This window comes from Coffea arabica, chromosome 4e (assembly GCF_036785885.1).
Source record: "Coffea arabica cultivar ET-39 chromosome 4e, Coffea Arabica ET-39 HiFi, whole genome shotgun sequence".
Classification (NCBI taxonomy): Eukaryota; Viridiplantae; Streptophyta; class Magnoliopsida; order Gentianales; family Rubiaceae; genus Coffea; species Coffea arabica.
Genome location: NC_092317.1, coordinates 1,680,081 through 1,702,408, shown reverse-complemented (window position 1 = coordinate 1,702,408; position 22,328 = coordinate 1,680,081). Strand labels below are relative to the sequence as shown.

At 36.5% G+C, this 22,328-nt stretch overlaps 3 protein-coding genes across 5 annotated transcripts; 1 reads left to right on the top strand and 2 right to left on the bottom strand.

The window, feature by feature from the left end:
• Positions 1-4,370: 4,370 nt before the first annotated feature.
• LOC113740577 (inactive protein kinase SELMODRAFT_444075) lies at positions 4,371-11,129 on the top strand. Of its 2 annotated transcripts, XM_072047009.1 has the most exons (12): positions 4,371-4,687; positions 5,173-5,425; positions 5,720-5,850; positions 5,937-6,497; positions 7,238-7,392; positions 7,517-7,611; positions 7,723-8,753; positions 8,969-9,129; positions 9,445-9,521; positions 9,602-9,749; positions 9,873-10,022; positions 10,667-11,129. In XM_072047009.1, the coding sequence occupies exons 4-12, from the start codon at positions 6,320-6,322 to the stop codon at positions 10,862-10,864; spliced, it is 2,193 nt and encodes a 730-aa protein (XP_071903110.1). In that variant the 5' UTR covers positions 4,371-4,687; positions 5,173-5,425; positions 5,720-5,850; positions 5,937-6,319; the 3' UTR covers positions 10,865-11,129. The 2 variants fall into 2 exon arrangements, with proteins under 2 accessions (XP_071903110.1, XP_027123922.2); XM_027268121.2 differs by having other exon boundaries at positions 5,173-5,211; positions 5,720-6,497.
• A 597-nt stretch (positions 11,130-11,726) lies between these two features.
• On the bottom strand, positions 11,727-15,352 carry LOC113741304 (uncharacterized). 2 transcript variants are annotated; one of them, XM_027268803.2, is made up of 10 exons: positions 14,974-15,352; positions 14,755-14,817; positions 14,184-14,265; positions 13,963-14,037; positions 13,681-13,753; positions 13,495-13,537; positions 13,207-13,313; positions 13,006-13,075; positions 12,190-12,272; positions 11,727-12,093 (listed from the first exon to the last, which is right to left on the bottom strand). In XM_027268803.2, exons 1-10 carry the CDS (start codon positions 15,223-15,225, stop codon positions 12,063-12,065), a joined length of 879 nt encoding a protein of 292 aa, XP_027124604.1. In that variant the 5' UTR covers positions 15,226-15,352; the 3' UTR covers positions 11,727-12,062. The 2 variants fall into 2 exon arrangements, with proteins under 2 accessions (XP_027124604.1, XP_027124603.1); XM_027268802.2 differs by having other exon boundaries at positions 13,495-13,540; positions 14,974-15,350.
• Positions 15,353-16,356: 1,004 nt separating this feature from the next.
• On the bottom strand, positions 16,357-17,261 carry LOC113741646 (PRA1 family protein F2-like). The gene has a single exon (XM_027269232.2). It carries the CDS (start codon positions 17,106-17,108, stop codon positions 16,545-16,547), a length of 564 nt encoding a protein of 187 aa, XP_027125033.1. The 5' UTR covers positions 17,109-17,261; the 3' UTR covers positions 16,357-16,544.
• Positions 17,262-22,328: the final 5,067 nt, after the last annotated feature.

Sequence of the window (22,328 nt, the reverse complement as noted above, 5' to 3'; positions counted from 1 at the left end):
ATAATTTCAACCCTCTCGAGTACGGACACGGCTTTGATCTTCGGAGTGATACACGCAAATATCAAAAGATGGCGTGTGTTTTTCTTTTTTCGTATACAGATTAGTAAGATTTTTCTAAATAAATCATTCCTAGTGTATGCATCAAGTCAAATAATGACACCCATCTCAATGACACGAAACACAAGCATTGGATTAGGAAAAGGAATAGTTTAAGGTAGAGCGATACAATTTTTCATATTTAAATATCGAAAAAAAAAAAAAAAGAATAGTTTGGCCTTGGGAGCAGATGAGACGCAGCGAGACACGATCCGTGGAAAGTGGCGCCAAACAGACGACGTCAGCCGTCAAATGCAGAGCGCCGTTTAGTCGCCGTCTGGCTGCAGACGGTTTTAATTGCGGTAACGTGCGAGTTAAGGCAGGTAACGGGGAGAGCCTTAGCTGACAAACGGGATGTGCAACTGTGCGCATTGGGAACTGGAATTGCCAAATCAGACCGAGAACCGGCGGATTGGCGGTCTCACGCTAAAAATATTTACTAGTATATTTCTAGTAATATTTGATATAAATTCATATGGTTTTGATGTAAATAAAAAATTTTATACCAATAAACTGGTATTAAAGTAACAAATTCAAATTTATATTTAAATTGTATGAATTTTCTTTAAAATTTATAATAATTATAATAACTAATTTAAACTGCTAAAAAACTTCAAATTGTGAGGCCCTGTTTCGGACTTTGAGCGATTAAGTATTACTGTGTCACTGAATTGAGGCTTTGACGGAGACGGATAACAGCAGTGTATTGGTATGGTTCCAAGGTTAAGGATCGGGACCACGGTGTCATTTTGGGGATTTGGATGGGTGGCTTGTTGGGGGCTGGGGCTTGGGACTTGAAATTTTTGATCTGATTGCAAATCGGATCATGTGGTGCTGTTCACGCTTTCATTAAATGGGAAAATAAAAAAAAAAAACAACTTAAAAAGCTGATGACTTATTAAGTACGAAGATATTTGCAGCAATAGCATCATAAATCCTTTTCCCTTTTTTACTCTAATAATATGGGTTAATCTTAATATGTATTGGGTCTATTAAACACTCTTAATTCTTAAAGATGTTTTACTTTATGTACGTGTGTGTGCGTGTATACATTAGGTAAAAATTCATGTATATTAACAAGTGCCCATTTTCCAAGAAAAAAAAAAGCCCATTTAAATTTGTTAGTCTTGAGGTTTTTAATACTAACTAGTAGTAGTGAGAACTTTTAAGCAGGCCTTGTTTTTGAAGATTAATAAATACGTCCACATTCAATAATATTTAATGGCTTTCAAGACACCTCAGCTGGTGCATCTATTTGGAACACAATTTTAATAAGGTAAAAAAAACATTCATCTTTTTAAATTCAATAGAGGCAGCAAGCAAATACACATCGTACATATTAAAGACATGCATTAATGACTCATCATGCATAGTACAACCAATTAAGAGTCTACTTATTAAGTAGTTTAGTGGCATTACTACTCACAAGTTCTAAAGAATAAACATATCATAAAAAGAAGTAGTCGCAGCACAACAACCCATTACTCAATTTCAACTATCGTAATCTGAGTAGTAACTATTTTATTGTACCAAGAAATCCACTGAAGTCGAAGGTGTTGTTTGGATTGCAGTTTTCAACTAAAAAATGTTTTAATTTTCTATAAGTATGTTTTTTAATTATTTTTAAATTTTATTTACATCAAATCTTTATAAATATATATATTTTTTTAAAAAGTAAATCTTTCCCACACTGACTCAATGTATACACTATCATCGTTAGATTAATGACATGTGTGTAAAAATTGAATTTCAAATTCAAATTTTGTACAGTTATCATTTATCTAATACTGATAGTGTATACACTGACTGTCAGTGTAGAAAAGATTAATCAAAAAAAAAAACCTCAAAAAATAATAAACCGCTGAGAGCTTGGGAGGTAGAGAGATGTTAGCTTCAAGCTCTTTCCCTCCAAAATCCCATCTTGAAAAAAGAATCCGCAGTTGAAAAGTTTAGAACATGATGGCATTGGCAGTCCTACATGGGACGGATTGTCTTGATTTGCGAATTATTTGTCTGGCTCACTTAAATTTCACAAAACTTTAAGAGAACATTATGGTAAAAATCATCATTGCATGTAAAGAAGACAAAGTTAAACCATAATTGTTGGATCCTTAACTGGGGTCCATCATTTAAATACGTACTACACACTACTATAACTAAAAGCCAATTGCCCATTTAATTTAATAGAAAAGAAAGAATGCGTCTAGTTCAAATTTCAACTTTCAAGGGGTTCAATTCCTGGCCGGGAAGGTCTCGTTACCAAGTCAGATGTGGATGCAGTCATAGTAACTAGTAGTAGTAATTTTTTTTTTCAGGGTATAATAAATTTACACTTATTCTTTATTATGGGGAGGAGGAATCTGAAAAGATTCAAGAAAAAATTGAAAAAAACTAAGGTTTTGTTTGGATTGCATTTTCCGTCATTTTTCATGGAAAAATTACTGTAGCGATTTGATATATGTGAGGGAAAAAGGTGATAGGAAAATGTGATTACGGAAAACGACAATATTTTCCGACGGAAACAAGCAATCCAAGCATGGCATAAATTATCTATTGAAGATCCAGATCGAGTGGACTGCATACTCGTTTAGAAGCTATTTAAAATGACTTGTCAAATTTTAGTGACAAAAGATGGAAGGCAAACCTTAAAGACTTAAGGGCTTTAGTGAAACCTTACCTCTCGCCCCATCATACTTAAAAGACTTTGTTGGTTGCCACGGAGCTTAGATCAGTGGTTTAGTAGTAGTAGTTAAAAACTTAAAATAGGGAACTGAATTGCTGCTTTTGTTTAAAAAATTTGGAGCAGCGATTGTAATTGTACGCCGCCCACATCCAACCAATGCCCAGTGCCCACCCTCCATAAAGATGAATCATGAATGTATGCTACACCTACACTACCACATTTTTTTCTTTTTTTTTTTCTTTTTTAACTAAAGACAATCTTTAAAGCCAAATCTGAAGTTTCCATTATTCAGCAGCTTGGGGCTCAGTCTGGCCGCTGCAGGCTTTCGAAACTCAAATTTTGGTTTATATGACGTCGTTTGTGCTCTTGTTTATATTATCCTGTGAGCATATGCCCATTGTCCCCTAACAAAATTTCTTTCTTTAAATCCTTTTTGTAACTCTCAAGCGCGGTTTGGATTGCAGTTTTCTAAGGAATGAGAATTTTTTAAAGTTTCTTTGAACGTATTTTTTAATTATTATTTATTATCTCATATGCATCGAATCGTTACTGTATATTTTTTTTTCTACAAAAATTTCAAAACATAGCACTCCAAATGGGTCCAGATTTTTTCTTTCCTCGAGTTGAGAATCAATTGCAATCACTTTTAAATATTTTGGTACATGGAATCAAATATGGTAATGCTGCAGCAGTGGAAAGGATGTGGAATTAGTCATTAATTTTAGGCACCAATAGAGAAGGACACACATACAATCAACCCTTAAATTAACAAATTGCCAAATTAAAAAGCATGTTGCATGGGAAAAATGTGGCTACTGGAGCCAACGAACTATATTCAATCATCTTTGTGACAAATTTCCTTTAGGCCAATGATAAAGGCAACCCAAGTTTTCCATTTATTATTATTTTTTTTTGCAGAACTTACAAAAAAAAAATTATAGAGTATATTAAAAATAATTTAAGTGCCAATAACTTGTTCCCAAGACTGAGACCGTGAGATTTATTATTACCCTATCCAAACAAACCCATTAATGTATATAAGTTTAATCCTAAACAAAATATGTCACTTATATATTATTAAATTTATTTATTTCTCTACCTTATTTCTCTATAATCGCTCACTTCCTTGTGGGAGTTCTGAGCTACTTAAAACATTTCATTGCAAGGGTTGAACTATTTCCCCATTGACTACTATTTTTAGAATTTTGTAACGATTTAATATATATAAAATAAAAATATAATTGAAAAATATGTTTACATAAAACATAATTTTTTTTTAAAATCACATTTCAAACAAGGCACGACAGAAAAAAAATACGATCTTTACGAGTTACACGCTTGTTTGAGTGCGTGCCTCAAACAACTGCCTAATAGGTTAGAGTTGATGTTAAATGCAGAAGACAAGGGCATTATTGGAAAACAAACCTCAAACATCAGCTAGTACTCACACTATTTTTTTTTCCTTTTCTTCTCCTAAAAACTTCAAACATTAACATCTGCAGACTGTGGAAATCAGAAAATAACAGTGACAACAGTGAAAATACAAATATCAGAACAGAAGAGAGTAAGTAGAGCAAAGAGAAAGAAAGGGACCAGTCTCCCTCCCAGTCCAGTCTACTCTTTTCTGCACAGATTATTGAGCACCACTTTTTTTTTGGGTTTTTTGCATTGCATATTTCCGTGTAAAGTATAAACAAAGTAGCAACCCCTCCACCCTGTTGAAAAGTTCCTGTTACACAAATAGATGCAAGTGTCCATGGCTTTCTCTTACTAAGTAGTGAGTACTACTACAAACAACTCATTCATGATCATCATCATCAGCAAACGCTTCAATATCATTATTCTCTTTTCATGGTATTATGCTAACATCAATATGGGGTTCAGTTGTTGAGGTTGTTCAACTTGCAGGTCTTTCCTCATTTAGGTTTCGTTATTTTTTCATTTACTTCTTTCCTATCTTTCCGCTACCTCTGCTGCCCCTCTCTCTCTCTCTCAGAGACACGCACTACACTTGAGACGGTAGAAACACCCATGTTGAATCTACAATAGTACTAGTATGGAGTATGTTTTGGCCTTTTGGGTTTGTTGTTTGCTTTTAGCTGTTTTGATGTGAAAGCAGAGCAAGAGTATAGATAAGGGACGATTGTCACTTTCGGATAGCAAAAATCCCATCTCGCTCAGCTCTACTCTCTGCGGGAATATTGTATCATTAACAATTTAACACTACCCTAGAGCCAAAATCTTTACTGATGTCATAAATTTTCCTCTACCAGTGAGAATTAAGACAACCCTCATCCTCATCAATTTTTTTTCGATTGTTTTATGTTCGAATGTGCATTATTTTGCAATCTGATTAGTACAAGTATACTAATGGGCATTTTGCAATTTTGCAGGGTAGTGGCTCAAAATCTTGAGGTGGTGGAACTTTCATGGTGGGTTTGATGTTAGTTTTTGTAATTAAAGACTGAGGAATCATTTCTGATACTAGCAGAGGGGGAAAAAACAAAAGAAATAAGAACAAAAAAAAAAAAAATCAACTCTCTAGTCATTTCAACGATTTGATGTGGACTTTTTGTGTTTTGGATGGACATGGATTGCCTTTGCTTTTGATTATTATTTGGGTTTTTGTGGTGTGCTGAGGCAAAGGTAAAAGCAATAGCTATAGTTATTCTGTTTCCTATAGGAGAAGGAATCTTTTTTTTTTTGAAATTGTAATAGGTAAAGGTGAAATCTCAGTTCAAAGGTTTCCTCAAATTCCATTTTTGAAATAGTAGACTCCTTTTTTTGGATCTCGGAAACAGCTCATTTCACCTGATGTCCCTTTTTCACCAATTTTGACTCCTGGATTTGAAAGCTGCCTATAAAGGGACATCTAGTGAGAAGTAAGTTTTCTCCGGTGATTCTGGCGGTATATTTACGTCTGTTTCTGCTTGTTGCCAGATATCATGTGCCAAACAGTCAATGATTGTGCTTGAAAACAAGATTTCAGCTTGCTGAACTTCCATCAAGTCATTTGGATTCGTTTGGTTGTGAAAATAGCATTCTCTAAATGCATTGAAAGAGCTGATTTGGTACCATTTCAGAATCTTACACGCAGTTTTATGACATTTATCTTCTTGTCTGGGAGTTCAAGAATATCATTCATTCCCGATTTCAGTACTATATCTGGCTGGCAATTGGCATCCCCTCCAAAAGGAGAAATCCAAGTAAAAGATAAGTAGACAATTACCTTGCAGAAGGAAAATTTTCCGGGGAAAGTGATTTTCGGAGCGTTTGTTAGACGGGTCTCGTAGTTGGAGGAACAGTGTCCATGTCGGCTGTATATGCAGGCTAATCACAATGTCAAGGGTGGGGCATATTGGACAATAATGCCAATAATGATTTCTTGCTGCTGTTCCACTTAGAAATATGTGCATTTTGGTAGTCCTCTTGTTTCTTTATACATGAAGATAAACGGATCGAGGCTATGATTTGTTCAGAGGATTAAATTATATTCAGTCTTGAAAGTTTAAAGCAGGAGAAAAGTTTTCAACTGAGATAATGAGTAAGGATTTGACGAAGGGGAAGCTAGACAGAGACTCTGTAACTGAAAAAGTTGTGGTTGCTGTCAAGGCATCAAAGGAAATTCCAAAGACTGCTCTTGTGTGGGCTTTAACTCATGTTGTTCAACCTGGAGATTGCATTACGCTCCTTGTGGTTGTTCCTTCACAAAATCCGGGTAAATTGCGTTATTCTGTTTTGTTTTTTGTTGTTTCTCACTTTTTCTGGGCCATGCTTTAAAGTCAGTGTTGGAGAAGGGAAGCTATGTCTCTGACAAAAAGAGAAAGTGAACTACTAGCAGTCTCATATGTGTGCGTCTATCTTAGAATTTTTATTACATTTATGGATTCTCATTTGCTGTTGTAAGTGGGATAGAAAGTCGATATCCTTTTGTTGCAGGAACCACCACCCATTGTTCTTGAGTTTTGGTAGAAATTTAATTCAGATGATTGGAGGCACAGGTTTATGATGTGATTCTTGGATTAGCTGCAAAGTATTTCATATGTTTCCTGATAGTTTGCTAAACATGAGAACTTTCTCAGCTAGCCTTCTACATTGCCTGAAAATTCTGTCGGATTTCACACTACTATTTGTAGTGGACGTCTGAAATATATAATGTCAGGAGTTGTTTAACTAAGCAAATTACATATTTCAACTAAGTTCAGTTTTTATCAGTTGTAGTTGTCATAAATTGTACTGTGTACAACTTCTTTGCCCGCATTGGCACTATGGAATGAAGGTGATCTTTGCATTTTTGCGCATAAATGGGAAATTCATGTTTTCTGTGATCTATTCTACTGTTGTGTGTGTGTGTGTTTTTATCTTTTATCTTTCTTTTTTTTTTTTTAATTTTATGGAATTGATGACAGCAATTATGGATTTCTAGACCTGACAAACTTTTTTTTCCTCAATGTTTAGGTAAAAAGCTATGGGGGTTCCCACGATTTGCAGGAGATTGTGCCAGCGGCCACAGAAGGTCGCATGCTGGGACTACTTCAGAACAGAAATCCGACATAACAGATTCCTGCTCCCAGATGATCCTTCAGCTTCATGATGTTTATGATCCAAATAAGGTCAGAATTAAAGATTCTGTTCCATCGTTTTTGGGGGGAAGGGACAAGGAGGGGGTATGTTGAAGCACGCAATGCATGTTACTTTCTGTCATTTTTCATTTCCTGTCCTGAAAATTCTTCTCAGATAAATGTCAAGATTAAAATTGTGGCTGGATCCCCCTTTGGTTCGGTAGCTGCGGAAGCAAGGAGAACTCAAGCTAATTGGGTTGTGCTGGACAAGTAATATACATAATTCTGTCAGTTGTAACTATGTATTTACTTTTTGACTTACTCAGGTTTCCACATATATTTCATAATAAAGTAGTGCTGATCCTCATTTAAGCTCTGCAGACACCTGAAACATGAGGAGAAGCGGTGCATGGAAGAACTACAGTGCAACATAGTGGTTATGAAGAGATCTCAACCTAAGGTTCTCCGCCTAAATTTAGTTGGATCACCTAAAAAGGAACCTGAAGCCACTGGAGCATCATCATCCAAGCTGGATCAGTCGTCTGGAAAAGAAGAAGCCAACAAGAATGATTCATTGATATCTACCCGAGGTCTTCTTGTTACCCCAACAAGTAGTCCTGAAATGTTTACAGCAACTGAAGCTGGAACTTCATCGGTCTCAAGCTCTGATCCTGGAACTTCACCTTTTTTTGTTACCGAGACAAATAGTGACCTGAAAAAGGACATATTGTTAGCCACTAAACAAGATCAAGATCTTGATGAATCCAGTTCAGACACGGAAAGTGAAAATTTGTCCACAACCTCGTCAAGCTTAAGATTCCAACCATGGGTAGCAGATGTTGTCAATTCACGTTGTCAGTCATCTCTTTCGGAAGAAAGCACTGAGAGATTAAATAACAGGTCACAGAATTCTACAACAAAGGCTTTGCTAGAAAAATTCTGTAAACTGGATGAAGAAGCTGCCTTTTGTTCGCCAAACTACAGGTCTAATTTGGATTTCAGTGGAAATGTGAGAGAAGCAATTTCACTGTCTAGAAATGGACCACTTGGACCTCCTCCCTTGTGTTCAATTTGTCAACATAAAGCCCCTGTATTTGGAAAACCTCCTAGATGGTTCACCTATGCTGAGCTGGAGCTTGCTACTGGAGGTTTTTCACAAGCTAATTTTTTGGCTGAAGGAGGATATGGATCTGTTCATAGGGGAGTCCTTTCAGATGGCCAGGTAGTTGCAGTTAAGCAACACAAACTGGCTAGTTCTCAAGGGGACCAAGAATTCTGCTCTGAAGTTGAAGTACTTAGCTGTGCTCAGCACCGTAATGTTGTTATGTTGATTGGATTCTGTATTGAGGATGGCAGAAGGCTTCTAGTTTATGAATACATCTGCAATGGATCTTTGGATTCTCATCTTTATGGTATGCAATAGTGTTATCATTCCACTGAACTAAGCTATGATTAAGTAATTTCATGAGATAGAGGTAGAAAATCTAGACGTAAATTAAACTATTTTCTCAAGTACATGTAGGCGTAAAACCTTACTAGTTACAGTTCAAAGAGCTCAATCATGTAAGTTCAAGATGCTGCTTTTGAATTGCTATAGTTTCTTGTAACAAGCTTGTTATATTTCCAGGACGACATCATGATCCTTTAGAGTGGTCTGCTCGGCAGAAAATTGCTGTGGGAGCTGCAAGAGGGCTAAGATATCTTCATGAAGAGTGCAGAGTAGGTTGCATTGTTCACCGAGATATGCGGCCAAACAACATTCTCCTTACTCACGACTTTGAACCACTGGTATGCAAGTTTTGTATCAGGAGATGTAGTTAACAAGGCACACCATTTTCTGTGAAAAGTTGCTCTTGGAATCTCGATGGATGACAATGCTAGTTAAAAGTGCATTTCTATATTTGCTTGAAGATATGTCCTATGGGTTAACTTTCATACATCAAACTAGAAGTTCAATATCATTTCTTCATTTTTTGTCAATTAAAAATTTTGTTTTGGGAGATCTGCAGCTTCCACATCACATACATCTGCATCATGTTTCTTATGATAGAAGTAGAGTAGTAGTAGACCAAATATGTCTTACTGGAACAATTTGTTTTCAAGGTTGGAGATTTTGGTCTGGCTAGATGGCAACCTGATGGAGACACAGGTGTTGAAACTAGAGTAATTGGAACATTTGGGTAAGTGTTGATTTATCCTGTTACCTCTGGAGAATATGTTCACCAGTCTATAATCACTTAAGTTGTTCTACTTCATTTAGGTACTTGGCTCCTGAATATGCTCAAAGTGGTCAAATCACTGATAAGGCTGATGTTTACTCATTTGGAGTGGTGTTAGTGGAGCTAGTCACTGGTAGAAAAGCAGTGGATCTTAACAGGCCCAAGGGCCAGCAGTGTCTCACGGAATGGGTATATTTCAACAAGTTTATAAAGCCTTTTCTTTCCAATTTTGGTTTCCGAAACTGGCAGATTTGGAGATCCTTATGTCCATCTCATCTTATCCTTGATTCTGCCTCTTTTATCTTGATACAGGCACGTCCACTGTTGGATGAATATGCGATTGATGAACTTGTCGATCCTCGTCTAGGAAACCAATATTCAGAACATGAGGTTTACTGCATGTTGCATGCTGCATCTATGTGCATAAGGCGTGATCCTCATACGAGACCTCGCATGTCACAGGTAAAAAATGCTTGGTTTAGGGGTACAACAATAAAAATCTAACATAGTTGTTGCTTAACAGTATAATTGCACAAGGTGCTTTTCTATCAAATGCATGGTCACCTGACTGCAAGTAAGCATGTCATCTTACTAAAGGAATAATCCTCTTAACTTGGTTACTTTTCTAATGCTCTTCTTCGGTGAAAGTACAATTTTTTTTCTCTAAACTACATGGAATCTCCTTTTATGAGCATATATGATTAGTAAACCATGATCTTGTTTGAAAGCTGCATTTAGTTACTGTTTCCTTAGAGTCTACAACATGGACAACTTGTCCGTAGGAGACGGATATAGATATATCCATTTTTGGCCACTTCTGAAACCATAAGTCATCTTGTGTTGTATTGTGCACAAAATTGAATCTGGTCTTGAGGCAACAAAAAGTGAGCCACATCTTACCTTCTTACGTAGAAGGCAAAGTATCAGCAGTTTTGAGCGGGAATTACAAGTTCAATCCTGCATTTCACCAAATCAGTTGGTACAGCAGGACTACAAAAGAACCTGCTTTTGTACCTATCAACATTTCCACTAAATAGGCCTTGTTTGTCATGTAGATTCCTCAATTAAAATTTCTCTTTACTAATTTGCCTGCTCATGGTCAAAAGGTGCTTCGGATGCTGGAGGGCGACATAATTATGGACCCATCTCAGATGTCAGCACCAGGATATGATGTTGGCAGCCGGAGTGGAAGAATTTGGGCACCTCAGTTTCAACATCAACAATATAGTGGGCCAATTATGAAGGAGACATTGGAGGGAATAAGTGGAAAGCTCTCACTGGAAGAGAGAAGACCTGCTTTCTAGGAGAGGGATAAAACAAGAACTCCATTTGAAGAATACTTCCTGCGACAAGCTTTGTAAATTGCTTCCTGCGACAAGCTATGATTTCAATGCAAATAGATACTTCCATTTTTTGTTCTTGCGGAATCCAATCAAAGCAATGCTATCTAGATTTTGACTTTTGTACAGAAGCAAGTTAGCAGTCTTGAAGTTTTGTAATCAAAATGGATCTTAAAAATGATTGAAGATCAAAAGATGAGAACTACTATGCCTACATATTCTCCAGTCAGGAAGTTGTCTAGCGGAATTCACTTCTAAGTTAACAATTTCTCCTAAATTGCAAAGAAAATATGTTCGTATGTGTATAATTTTATTGTCAAGAAAATTTTTCTTAAAAATCCTATATTTCTTCAGACAATAGAATTTATTTCTCACCTGCTTTTTATCGTTTCATACTTCATTAATAGTTGCTTTTGAAACGAATGCAGTTTGCTGCCACAAAGTTGCTGTCTTGATTTAAATCGTTTGGAATTGTTGACACTATTTCTACATATTTTACACATATATACCAATTTTTTAGCAAAGGAAGAAGGGGGAATGAAATTGCCGAAAACCAGAGACAATGAACAAATACCCTGGCCATTGTGTTAAATCTAGATTCACAAGGATTTGAGAATCTTGCAAAGTTAACTTTCAATAACTGGTACAATAGCAGACCATTAACCAAATGGAATTTTTCCTAAGCGAAAACCTGTACACGTTAACCCAGAAGGAATGTAGTCCCCTAGATTTAGGGCTTTCAAAAAAGGGTTGAAAAAGGAAATTGTCACCAAGAAACGCCTTTGGAAGCGTACAATACTACGCATCACACTACAGAACTCAGATATACGAAAAATAATTTCTCCAAAAGCATTTTATATTTTTCGTGAATACATTTTTCAATCACCTTTCTACTTTACATAGTTATAGTATTTTTTTTGCAAAAACTCTAGAAAATAACAATTCAAACGGGTTGTAGATTTAGACAACTATGCTCATACAGTCGAAGATTAAATATCTAACAAGAATCTCATTTTAGAGCTTTCGATTTTCTTCATTAAGTGTCTAGCAAGGATCTCATTTAGACAGCTATGCCATAGAGTGCTGCCATTCTTCGTGTTTCTTTTCAAAATTTACAGCAGTGCCGGAGTGAATTTTTGGGGTTTTGACAGTGTTGTCCTCTTTAAGGCTTCCTCATTTTAGACCTCGCATATCTGAAGAGCACCAACAAGGATCTCACTCAGTTTATCGTCGTAATAAAGGAAGATTCTGAAGGTATATCAGAAATTAAAAGAGTTCAGAGTATATACTCTATATGCATGCCGCCCCGGTCTGATGATGACAACAAGCTGCCTTGAAGTGCATTCATTGCCTCCGATGCTTGTTCAACTCCCTGCCGTATAACAAGATGAAGGAATGAAGCAGATGAAGCAATGGCCATTCCCTAATCCTCCAGACAGATAGCGAATGACTTCAAACTTGTCAGTAATTTTTAGTTCGCTATGGGCATATACTGATTTTTGTAAATTTGGCTGATAATACGAGATTATTGACCAAACACTCCCCCCCCGGGTCTTGAAAAACCAAAAAAAAAAAAAAATCAATGAACACTTTGAACATCAGCAGCAATAAGGTTGCAACTCCAGAGAATATGAAGAAGAAACTGAATCAAGAAATAAATCAAGAAAAGGAAAAAAGGACAGGCAAAAAGAACACGAATAAATAGCAAGGTGGGTGTCTATTTTCATGGCACGTAAATGACACAGGAGCTAATGGATCTTGGTTTTGGGCAAATTGGGATGTACTGGTTCTCTGTGGTGAGTATGGGGGCTCGTTCACGGGGGTGGAGACACAATGTTTCAGGACTGGAAAATTATGGAGTTGTGCTATGGCCTTCTGTGAAAAAATGGGTTGAAGGAGGTGTAACAAGCAGCAATATGACAACTGGTTTATTGTAGGGCTAAGGAGAAAGGCAATTTGTGCACTAAAGAGAGAAGTGTAATTCTTCTCATAGGAAATAAAATAAAGCTTATGCGGTGCACTAATATCATTTGCCATGAGTTTAATAATAAACCACATTTATTTCTAAGCTAATTATTGGTCATCACCAACAACAGGATATTTACCTCAAAATCAGCAAATGCAACAGGCATGCCCCCTCTGGCACGTAATTTGAGGGAGTTAAATCCTGGATATCTGCACCAGAAAGACTAGCACCATCAACTTTCAATGTTCATATATGAATAAACATACTTGCACAACCAGATGCTTGAATAGCACACAAACGGTTATCTTCTGGATACAGAAAAGTTTCTGGTAAAACTTACTGAGAAAGGGCTTGCTTGAGTTCATCTTCAGTGCAAAGGGGACCCAGGTTTGCAATAAACAAAGTTGAACACGCTTGTGTACCATCTACAGCCTTTTCTGCTTGCTCCTGCAATAGAAATTCAGACTACTGGATAACTACCCAACTAACTGAAACAAAGTACAAATGCACATAAAAGAAAAAAAAAAGAGTATCCTGGCCTAACAAAACTATAATCATTATGGGAACTAAGAGTCAAATGAATGATACAAAGAAAAGGGGAAAATACAGTACAATAGATCCTACTTACAGTTTCTGGGGCTAAAGTATTATCAGCTTCAGCAGCAACCTCGCTACTATTCAAGACCAGATCACAAGATAGATTATAACAATGAAACTTTGGAACCAAACACATTCTAATTCCTGAAGGAACTACCCAATTGTGTAAAAACCACCGAATATGTTATTAAAAAAATAGTTTGTAAATCTTTCAAACCTTTTCTCCACCACTGAATCATCCTGGTTTGCAGAGTCAGGATTGTTGGGCCTGGATGGATCATCACTATCTCCTGAATGGCACAAAAAATATCATGATAACTTTGTAACCAAGAGAACCAAAATTGAAGCACAGTCCTTTACCCATTTGTTGTAAATCAGCACCAAACAAAATGAATGGATGTCCAAAAGATTAGGAAATAGAATTTGATTGTTAACTTTGTCTTCTCTCTATTCTGTTCAGTGGGAGTAGGAAAAATAATGACAACTGAACAAATATTACCATCATCACTTGATGTTTCATGCGCATCATTTGAAGATTTAGTTCGTTTGTCAATAACAATATAAGGCCCACTTCCTGTGAATGAAAACAATTTCGGTCAGAATGTCAGTATACTGATATGAAATAATCAGAGCCTTCACTTTCATCAAATATAAAAAAGAGCATACAACTTCCCCCACCCCATTCCCAAAAAAAGAAAAAATAAAAAAAGACCATAGAACCTGGCTTATTTTTTCTTCTTGAATTTGATCTAGCAAGCTCTATATGCAAACTGGATCCAGTTTGAGGATCAAATTTTACACCCTGAAGAACAAGTAATCAGAGAATACACAAATAGAGGATAACAAGAATCCGAAAATAATCAACTGAGCAGCAGTCTTGTAGATACATATGCTTATTATGGCAAAACCATGCCATAAGGTTCCCAACAATTCTGGATTTGGAGAGAACTAGAGGTACGAAGCATAAGCCTTAAAAGCAGAAAGATTATCTAAGAAGCATTTGGAAACACAACCACGGAGAACTGAAAAAAACAGGCCAATATGTCGGTCTAGAGGAATTTCTGCAGTGTATCCATGAACATTTCAGGTCAAAATGGAGCTACCTAATTATTTGTCCTGTACTCCACAGAACATGTTTGGTCTCAGAACTGTAAATGTAGCTTCGCCCTCACAAAACTGATCCTTCAAATGCATATGAACTTTTTTCAACCCTAAAAAGCAAATAACTGACAAACTATTCAACATTCAAAAAAACGCAAAGTTCTCCCACATAAATAAATCACTCACTTACATTTAGTGAATGAAGCGCTGCCATTGCTGATTGATGATTCACAAACGTAGCAAATGCAACAACCTACAATTTGAACAATTAACACTAAAGTCAGGATTTTGTTGTTCTTCTATCGTTTGAATATCTTCTTCACTAGCTTATCGTCAGCAGTGTCCGATGTTCTTCCAGGAACTAGAAGGAGGAAATTACAGAGAAATGCATGAGGGGGGAGAAGGAGACCTGATTGCCACGGCCGGTGTACTTGAGCTGGCAGAACTCGAATCCGGGCCGGCGGCGGAAGAGGTTGTGTATCTCACGCGCTTTAACGTCATCTGGGAGTCCAGAGACAAACAGTGTATTGATGCCTCCTTTAGGATCCCTGGTGGTGGTGGCGGGGACGGTAGGGATGGTGCTGAACCCGTAGTTTTCGGGCGGAAAATAAGGAGGCTGTGGATAGTAAGGATCGTACCGGAGTGGTGGAGGGTGAGTCATTCTCAAACGCCGTCGCCGGTGTTGTGGAACACCCACAGTTGGAGACACTACTGGTAGTTTTTACCATACAGTTTGTACTATTTTAACTAGTGGAAGTGAATTCCCACATCCCTTTTCACTGATTTACTCCAACACAGCATATTAACCGCCCTGTGAGCGTGGGATGATGTGGTTGTCCCAAGGCCCTACTCCAGAAGCCAGCGCTGATGGGCTGGGCTGGGCTGGTTATGTTAAGGAGAGACCGTATCTACTTGTAGATAATACATGCCGTCTCCGTATCAATTCTGAAATTTGAACCCTTGATAGAATATTCTCATTTTTCTCTATTTTCTTTTTATAGTGACTTCAAATTGTAGTATTAGAATCTCAACTGCAAATTGTGTAGTACCAAAAAAAGTACCTGTTATAAGATTTCTATTTTTTTTTTTTGCGTCATTCTAACGACACATACCTTGTTTATCGTTATTTTTCTTAATAGGAAATCAAGTGCTCCCAGACAGAATTTGAAGTTCAAGCTTCAAAAAAAGGGGAAAAAAGAATACAAAAATAGCCACAAGAGAGCATTTGTCTGGGAATTTTTTTTTTTTTAAAAAAAAACTTAACCTTCAATTGCCTAGAGAATATGTTCACTAACATGAGTAATTTGCTTTGGGATTTCAGTTCTTCAAAATTGAGCTAGTTTAACTCACTGGAGCTTGAGTTCAACCAAATGAAGTTTAATCAAATTCAACGAGTTTTCAAGCTCAATTTTTTGGTAAGTTGATACTTGGCATGGTCAATGGATGAGTTGACCAATAGTCCGTTCACAGCTATGTCTATCTAAGGCCCCAAAGTTTGCACTTGATGAGAGTCAAATGATCATCCGGAAAAGCAACCATTTATTTGTTCGGGCAACGAACATGTAATAATATACATTACCCGTAGATTTTCCCAAGAATCCCAGCTGCCCAGAGGCCTCAAAAGTCCCAATCCCCATACAGCTACCAAAACCAAGCAATAAAAGCAATAAAAGCAATTAAATATATATATATATATATATATAAAAAAATGAGTAGAGTTGAGACCTTATTGTTGCTTTGGAACTAGTAAATCCAATTGAAGTGAGCAAGCACGCGAACAACATCAGCAAAATAAATCGAACAAATAACAATTTGACATGAAACAAATGATTCAAGAATCATAAATAAATTACAGAAATAAGTACAACATAATTAAAGGGACGTTCCTTTTCTTTTCTTTTTTTTTTGGAGGGGACTTCAGTAATTAATTAAAGGAAGGAACATTACAACATACACAAACGCAACTAGGAGCATCTGCTACTAAGACGAGCTTGGGCCGCCGGACGAGCCCAAGAGCCCACCAGCGGCTTCCTCATCCACGGTCAAATCTTCGGTCTTCCTCAACGCCGCGTGAAGCACAACCAGCACAGCCCCAATCAACAAGGACACCAGAATATTGACCGTGGCATGAGTCAACAGCAACAGAACGATTGTAAGCACAGACAAGACGATCAACACCACCCGATCATTAATCAAACGGCCGAAAATCACCAGCGGCTCGTCCCGAAGGAAATACAAGAAGAGCCAGGCCGCCATCATTACTATAAACACAATTAGCGAGATCGGGTGCCAGAGCAAGCTGAGGAAGAGAATCACGAGCACTACAATGGCGTAGTTCATCCTGAAATACGACACGTTCGTTTTGATTCGGGCCAGCGCATCGCGGAAGCTCGGGGGAAGTCGAATTGAGTGGAAGTTGAACATCTCCCGCCATGGGCGTCGAGTGCCGAGGCCTTCCTTGATTCGCTCTTTAGCGCGTGTTATGTACTCGAGCCTAGTGCCTCCGCCTCCGGATGACGTCGGGATTGTGCCGTATGTCGTCATTCTCCGGAGAATTTGAAGTTAGTTTTATGTTGAAGGTAGTGTGAGGATGCTCTTTGGGTTTTCACAATGAATAGGGGAGAGAGAGAGAGGGGGGTGTGGGGGTAGTAACTTAAGTGATGAGATGAGAAGCTCAAAGGGGCGGTTGTAAATGAGAAAGTGGCTGATGTGATGCAGCGAATTATTTATTTCTTGTGGTTTTTTTTTTGTTGGGGAGGGGGGGGGGGTGGTGTGGGCCGTGGACTCTATATGGTGCAAGTCAAATACACTACGACTTACGATTTGGGCCGTTCCAATCGCAATCAGAGAGAATAAAAGAGACACGGTCGATTTTTCTGTACGGTCATGAACTCGTAACTTTCCCCCGTTCATTTGGTGCGGGTGTGACCTTTTCTTTTCTGGAAAAAAAAATAAAATCTTGGGGTGAATTTGCCTTAAAGATTAGTAGTTAAAAAAATGCAGTTTAAGGTTGTATACGATTAGGGTTCAAAAGTTAAATGTTACCAATGCTCCTAAATGGCAATGGAAGGCCGTTGTCACCCTTTATGGACACATAATTTTTGTCCTAATGCCGTTAATTTGTGAGTGGCCTATTCTGTCTTTTTCTTTGTTTTTATTTTTTGAAAGTCAATACGTATATGAAACGGTGATCCTAAAAAAATGTTTTGTTCATCCCATAATGGATATAGTTTCATTTGAAAATTGTTCTTTTCAATTTTATTATGCACAGTTGAAGTTTCCTACCATATATTTTTCATTATCATGTAAATTATGATAAATTCCTTGAAAGAACTCATGAAAGTTACAAAATATTACAAGCGTAAGCTAATTGAGTTAGGTTGATAAAAGTAATTTGATATGAATTGAAACTCAGTTAGGATCGAGTTTTACAGTTATTGTGCTTTTATCAAGTTCAAACCCGAATTAAAACATAATAAAATCTCGGACAAGTTCAACTCAAATTAAACTAAAAAAAGACTCGATTTAGACTCCTGTTTTTTTTAAAATAAACTTAGTTATGTTACCTTACTCAAATCCTGGATTGGAGCATAATAGTAAATCTTAGTCGGAGTTAAGCTTGATTAGACTAACATTGTAGTTGACATGACTCTTTTTCAATCCCAATTCCTCAAATCAGAATGCTAAACCTACTACTAATTCTATTGTCAAATTAGCTGGTATGCTCATTAGTAGAGCTGTCAACGAGCCGGGTCCGGGCCGGAATTCATTATTCCGGACCCGAACCGAATTACTATACCGGATCCGGACCCGACTCGTTTATCCGACGGGTCTTTTATTATATGTTCCGGATCCGGATCCGGATCCGACGGGTCCCGGATCCAGGTCGGGCCTGCCCGAACAAATTTAGCAAAATTTATAATTTCTAATAAAAATGAAAAAAAAATATATTTGTAAACTAATTTCTAACTAATGCAAAGAAAAAACCAAATAAGAAAAGAAATCAAATTGACTTTATTCAAATACATCACCCTAATCAAATTATATTGATAAATATATATATTTTAAATTATTAATTCATTTATATCCGGATCCAGGTCTAATACGGGTCGAAATACTATATTCCGTATCCGACCCGTTTTTTGTTTGACAAAACGGATCCGGATCCGAGAAACGGAATTAAATCCCTACCCATACTCGCAATAATTTCACGGATTCGGCCCGAATCCAGGTCTAGATCCGACCCGTTGACAGGCCTACTCATTAGTGATTTCCTTTCTTTTATGTGGCTGATTAAAATGAACCATATCCAATGGACGCGTATTACATTATTTCATCCACAATTTTTTTTATTTTTTTTTATTTTTTGGAAAAGGGCATGTTTGCCTCATTAGGAGCTCGTTGCAAGACTGCCGTCCCGAGTCCCAAAGACCCGACAGTTTCAACTAACCAAAGAGGGTCCAAGGGACAGGAGCGGGATAAAGGTGGGGATAAGACCACACTAAGCGTCGTGGGGACGGCGATGGAGTAAAGACGGCAAGGTTCCAACGAAGCGGGCATCTGTCACCACGTGGACTGCTTCCTCCTTCCCTGAAAAGCTGTCAAAAATCAAAATGATTTTTTAAAGATATCTGGCCCTCCATTTTTTTAATAAAAAAATGCCTCTTACGTGGCTTCAATGTTGTCTGTGACCACTACCCAATTGTTAGCTGCCAAGGGCATGAAATGAAATGGTACTTACTAAAAGTATCACAATAGTTTACACTCTTTAGAGTGTAATGCACATGCCAAGTGAACACTCTATTTTCTCCTCTTTTATTATACTTTCACTCATAATAAATTATACTCCACAAGATGTAATAGTATAGGTCTATAATTAAATTAAATATTTATTTTAATAATGCATAACTCATATTCCATAAATAAGTAAAGTAATTTTTTAAAAATAATTTTGTTATTTTTAAAAAATAAAGTATTAATTTTCATTAAATTTTTTGCCTTTTGGATTTTTTATTTTCTAAAAAATAATATTATTAATTTCTAAGTTTGAACAATATATCTTTTTCTATCTCTCAAAAATAATATATTATTATTTTTTGCACATTTGTAGGAATACTAGAAAATGGGTAATTTATAGGAATACCAGAAGTGGATAAATTTAGGGGACAAAAAGAATTTTGCACATTTGTAGGAATACCAGAAAATGGGTAATTTGGAAAATTTTGGGGGTTTTGATTTTGTGAGGAGGATGAATTTTCTATATTTGAAGCATTTAACATATTTGTAAAACTACTAAAATTTTCATCCATAATCACAAAATATTGAAATTTTAAAAAATTGTGCAAACAGGTTGAGGAAAATGAGTGAGAGAGGAAAAGAAATAATAGAGTAGAATGGTAGGATATAAAAAAAAAAATGAGTGTGTTGTGTGTTTATATAGAGAATTAAAATATAACTCCTAAAAAAATAATGAACATTGCTAACTTTAACGTTGTTGGTATAAATTTTGTCATTGCTAAATTTTAACACTAGCCCACCCATTACACGCATCATCTTGATGATGCGTGTAATGGGCATTACGTGGCTACAATGGGTGGTCGTGTAATGAACCCGTATCATGATGAGCATTACACGCATCATTATACTCCATTGTAGATGTCATAATACCCTCTAATCCTGATTAAACTTGTGAGTTTTTTTTCCCCTTCCTTTCCAATTTTAATCCATCAAAATCATAGAAAGTTAATTTTGACAATTGGCTGATAGCTTATTTAAGAAGAATTTTTTTTTATGGTACAAAAAGCTAATGACTGTATATCCTAAAAAAAAAAAAGAGACTGTTGTATATCCTCAATCTACAATCTTTTAGTGAAAATGAATGTCATCTTTTTCTCCCCTTATCTAATAAATTCATGTTATACTCCATGAAGGAAGTAGATAATACATTATATTCGACAATATTTTGTAAATAATTTTCATGATTGTTATGCTTTGTTTTCAAGTTTTTCACGCTTCAAATCTAGGGAATCTGTTGCTCAACGATTCGGTTTAAGTGATTCTCTGCAAAAAAAGTTTTTTAGAATTTAAGCGTTCGCATTAGATCATGCTAATATTATTGATTACTCATTAAAAAAAAAAGGAAGAAAACAATAGGGCATGCATAGTTGGTGGGTACACGTAGCTCAAAAGTCAACCAAAATTGGAGGCGCCAATGGCATAAGCAGATAGCGATTATAAAGAGTGTGCCTTTCAATGGTGCCGGGGCAGGATTGGTATACAACTAGAAAACTCCCATAAAAAAAGGAAAGAGATAAATCCACACAACGAAAATGAAAAAAATGAAGAAGGGTCAGGATTGGGGCAAACTTGTTCATGAAATTCATGGTCAAATTATCACAAAGTACTATTCAATAGGATAGAGAATTTAACCGCTCACGTCGAAAAGCACTCTTTTTTTTTTCAACAAAAAAAAAAATTCCAAACAAGGTCTTCAGTAAGATCTGTCAATTGATATTGGTGAAGAATACGTGTACAAAACATGAAGAATGAATTACAAAAGCAAAAGCAATCTATATCTATATAAATTTGAGAAGGGGTTTTTAGCAGAAACCCTTTCAATGACTTCTAAACTTCTCATTCTTTTTTCTAGATTTTTGTATTTATTTTAATACATAAAATGTAGTGAATAATAACCACCTTATCACCAATCAAATTTAAAGTTCAAAAATTCCCACTATCTCTTAATTCACCCTATAACCACTCCTATATTTCCTCCCACGTTTCCCACTATCATCATACCACGTTTTAGTATATGTACATTTCCGCCATTAACTACCTAGGAGCGATCATACACTTCTCACAAAAGAAAGCAATCTGGTTCTTCTTCTTCATTCACTTCTGATCTTTTTGGGTCCAAGGAGTCCTCTGCTTCATCCTCTTCATCGATATTTGAGTCCATCTTGGTGCCGTCTCCAAAGGTATCTGCCTATTCCTTTTTTTGGATTTCTTTATTTGTTAATGTTTTAGTATGACTTTTTTTGGGCTTATTGGAATTAGAAGTTTCTGTTTTACATCATAAATATTGTTTGTGTATGTTAGAATTTTGCAATCTTTTAGCCATTGGAAAATACTATTAACTTACGCCCTTTTTGACCAATGAAAACTGATGCAGCTTTGGTACCACAACTCCGGTGCTCTTCTTAGTACGCATCATACTTTTTTTCTTGAACCTTCGGCAGACGTCAAGAAGCCGGCGGTGACTACCTTTCAGTAAGTGACCCTGCTCATTTAGGTATTGATTAGTATTATTGTGTTTTTTTAACTTTGCCCCACTTATCTGCTATCCCAAATTCAAGTTGTCCTATTATTTAACATATTAAAATTTTTCACTCAAATTTTGTAGGGAACCCATCTAAAGTTTCCTCACCATGGAATATGTCCGCCTACAAGCATTTCAACAACAACTAGATTTCAAACTCGCAAGATTGCAACGGAGGAAACATTTGCTTAGGAAACGAAACATACACCGCAACGATTCCACACACCAGTTGGAAAAGCTTCATCAAGTTTGCGCTGACGAAAGATAAATTTCAAATCAAATCCGAAGGACAAAATCCAGACTACACCGATTAAAACGTCGCTCGCACCAAATTAAAAAATCTGGTATCATGTTTTCTTTAAATATTGGCATTTCCATTGTAATTCCAAATATTAGTCCCAATATTGTAATATTTTTTTATTTTTGATTATTTCCAATAATATAAT

Excerpts from the sequence above, each read along its gene's own strand:
- LOC113741304 (XM_027268802.2), bottom strand. The coding sequence starts at position 15,225 with ATGACTCACCCTCCACCACTCCGGTACGATCCTTACTATCCACAGCCT. Across the intron at positions 14,038-14,183 it reads AAGAAGAAAAAATAAGCCAG|GAAGTGGGCCTTATATTGTT; the intron begins GTTCTATGGTCT and ends TTTCATTCACAG. Across the intron at positions 13,314-13,494 it reads ATACTTTAGCCCCAGAAACT|GAGCAAGCAGAAAAGGCTGT; the intron begins GTAAGTAGGATC and ends TTTCTATTGCAG.
- LOC113741646 (XM_027269232.2), bottom strand. The coding sequence starts at position 17,108 with ATGACGACATACGGCACAATCCCGACGTCATCCGGAGGCGGAGGCACT.
- LOC113740577 (XM_027268121.2), top strand. The coding sequence starts at position 6,320 with ATGAGTAAGGATTTGACGAAGGGGAAGCTAGACAGAGACTCTGTAACT. Across the intron at positions 6,498-7,237 it reads TGTTCCTTCACAAAATCCGG|GTAAAAAGCTATGGGGGTTC; the intron begins GTAAATTGCGTT and ends CTCAATGTTTAG. Across the intron at positions 10,023-10,666 it reads CGAGACCTCGCATGTCACAG|GTGCTTCGGATGCTGGAGGG; the intron begins GTAAAAAATGCT and ends CATGGTCAAAAG.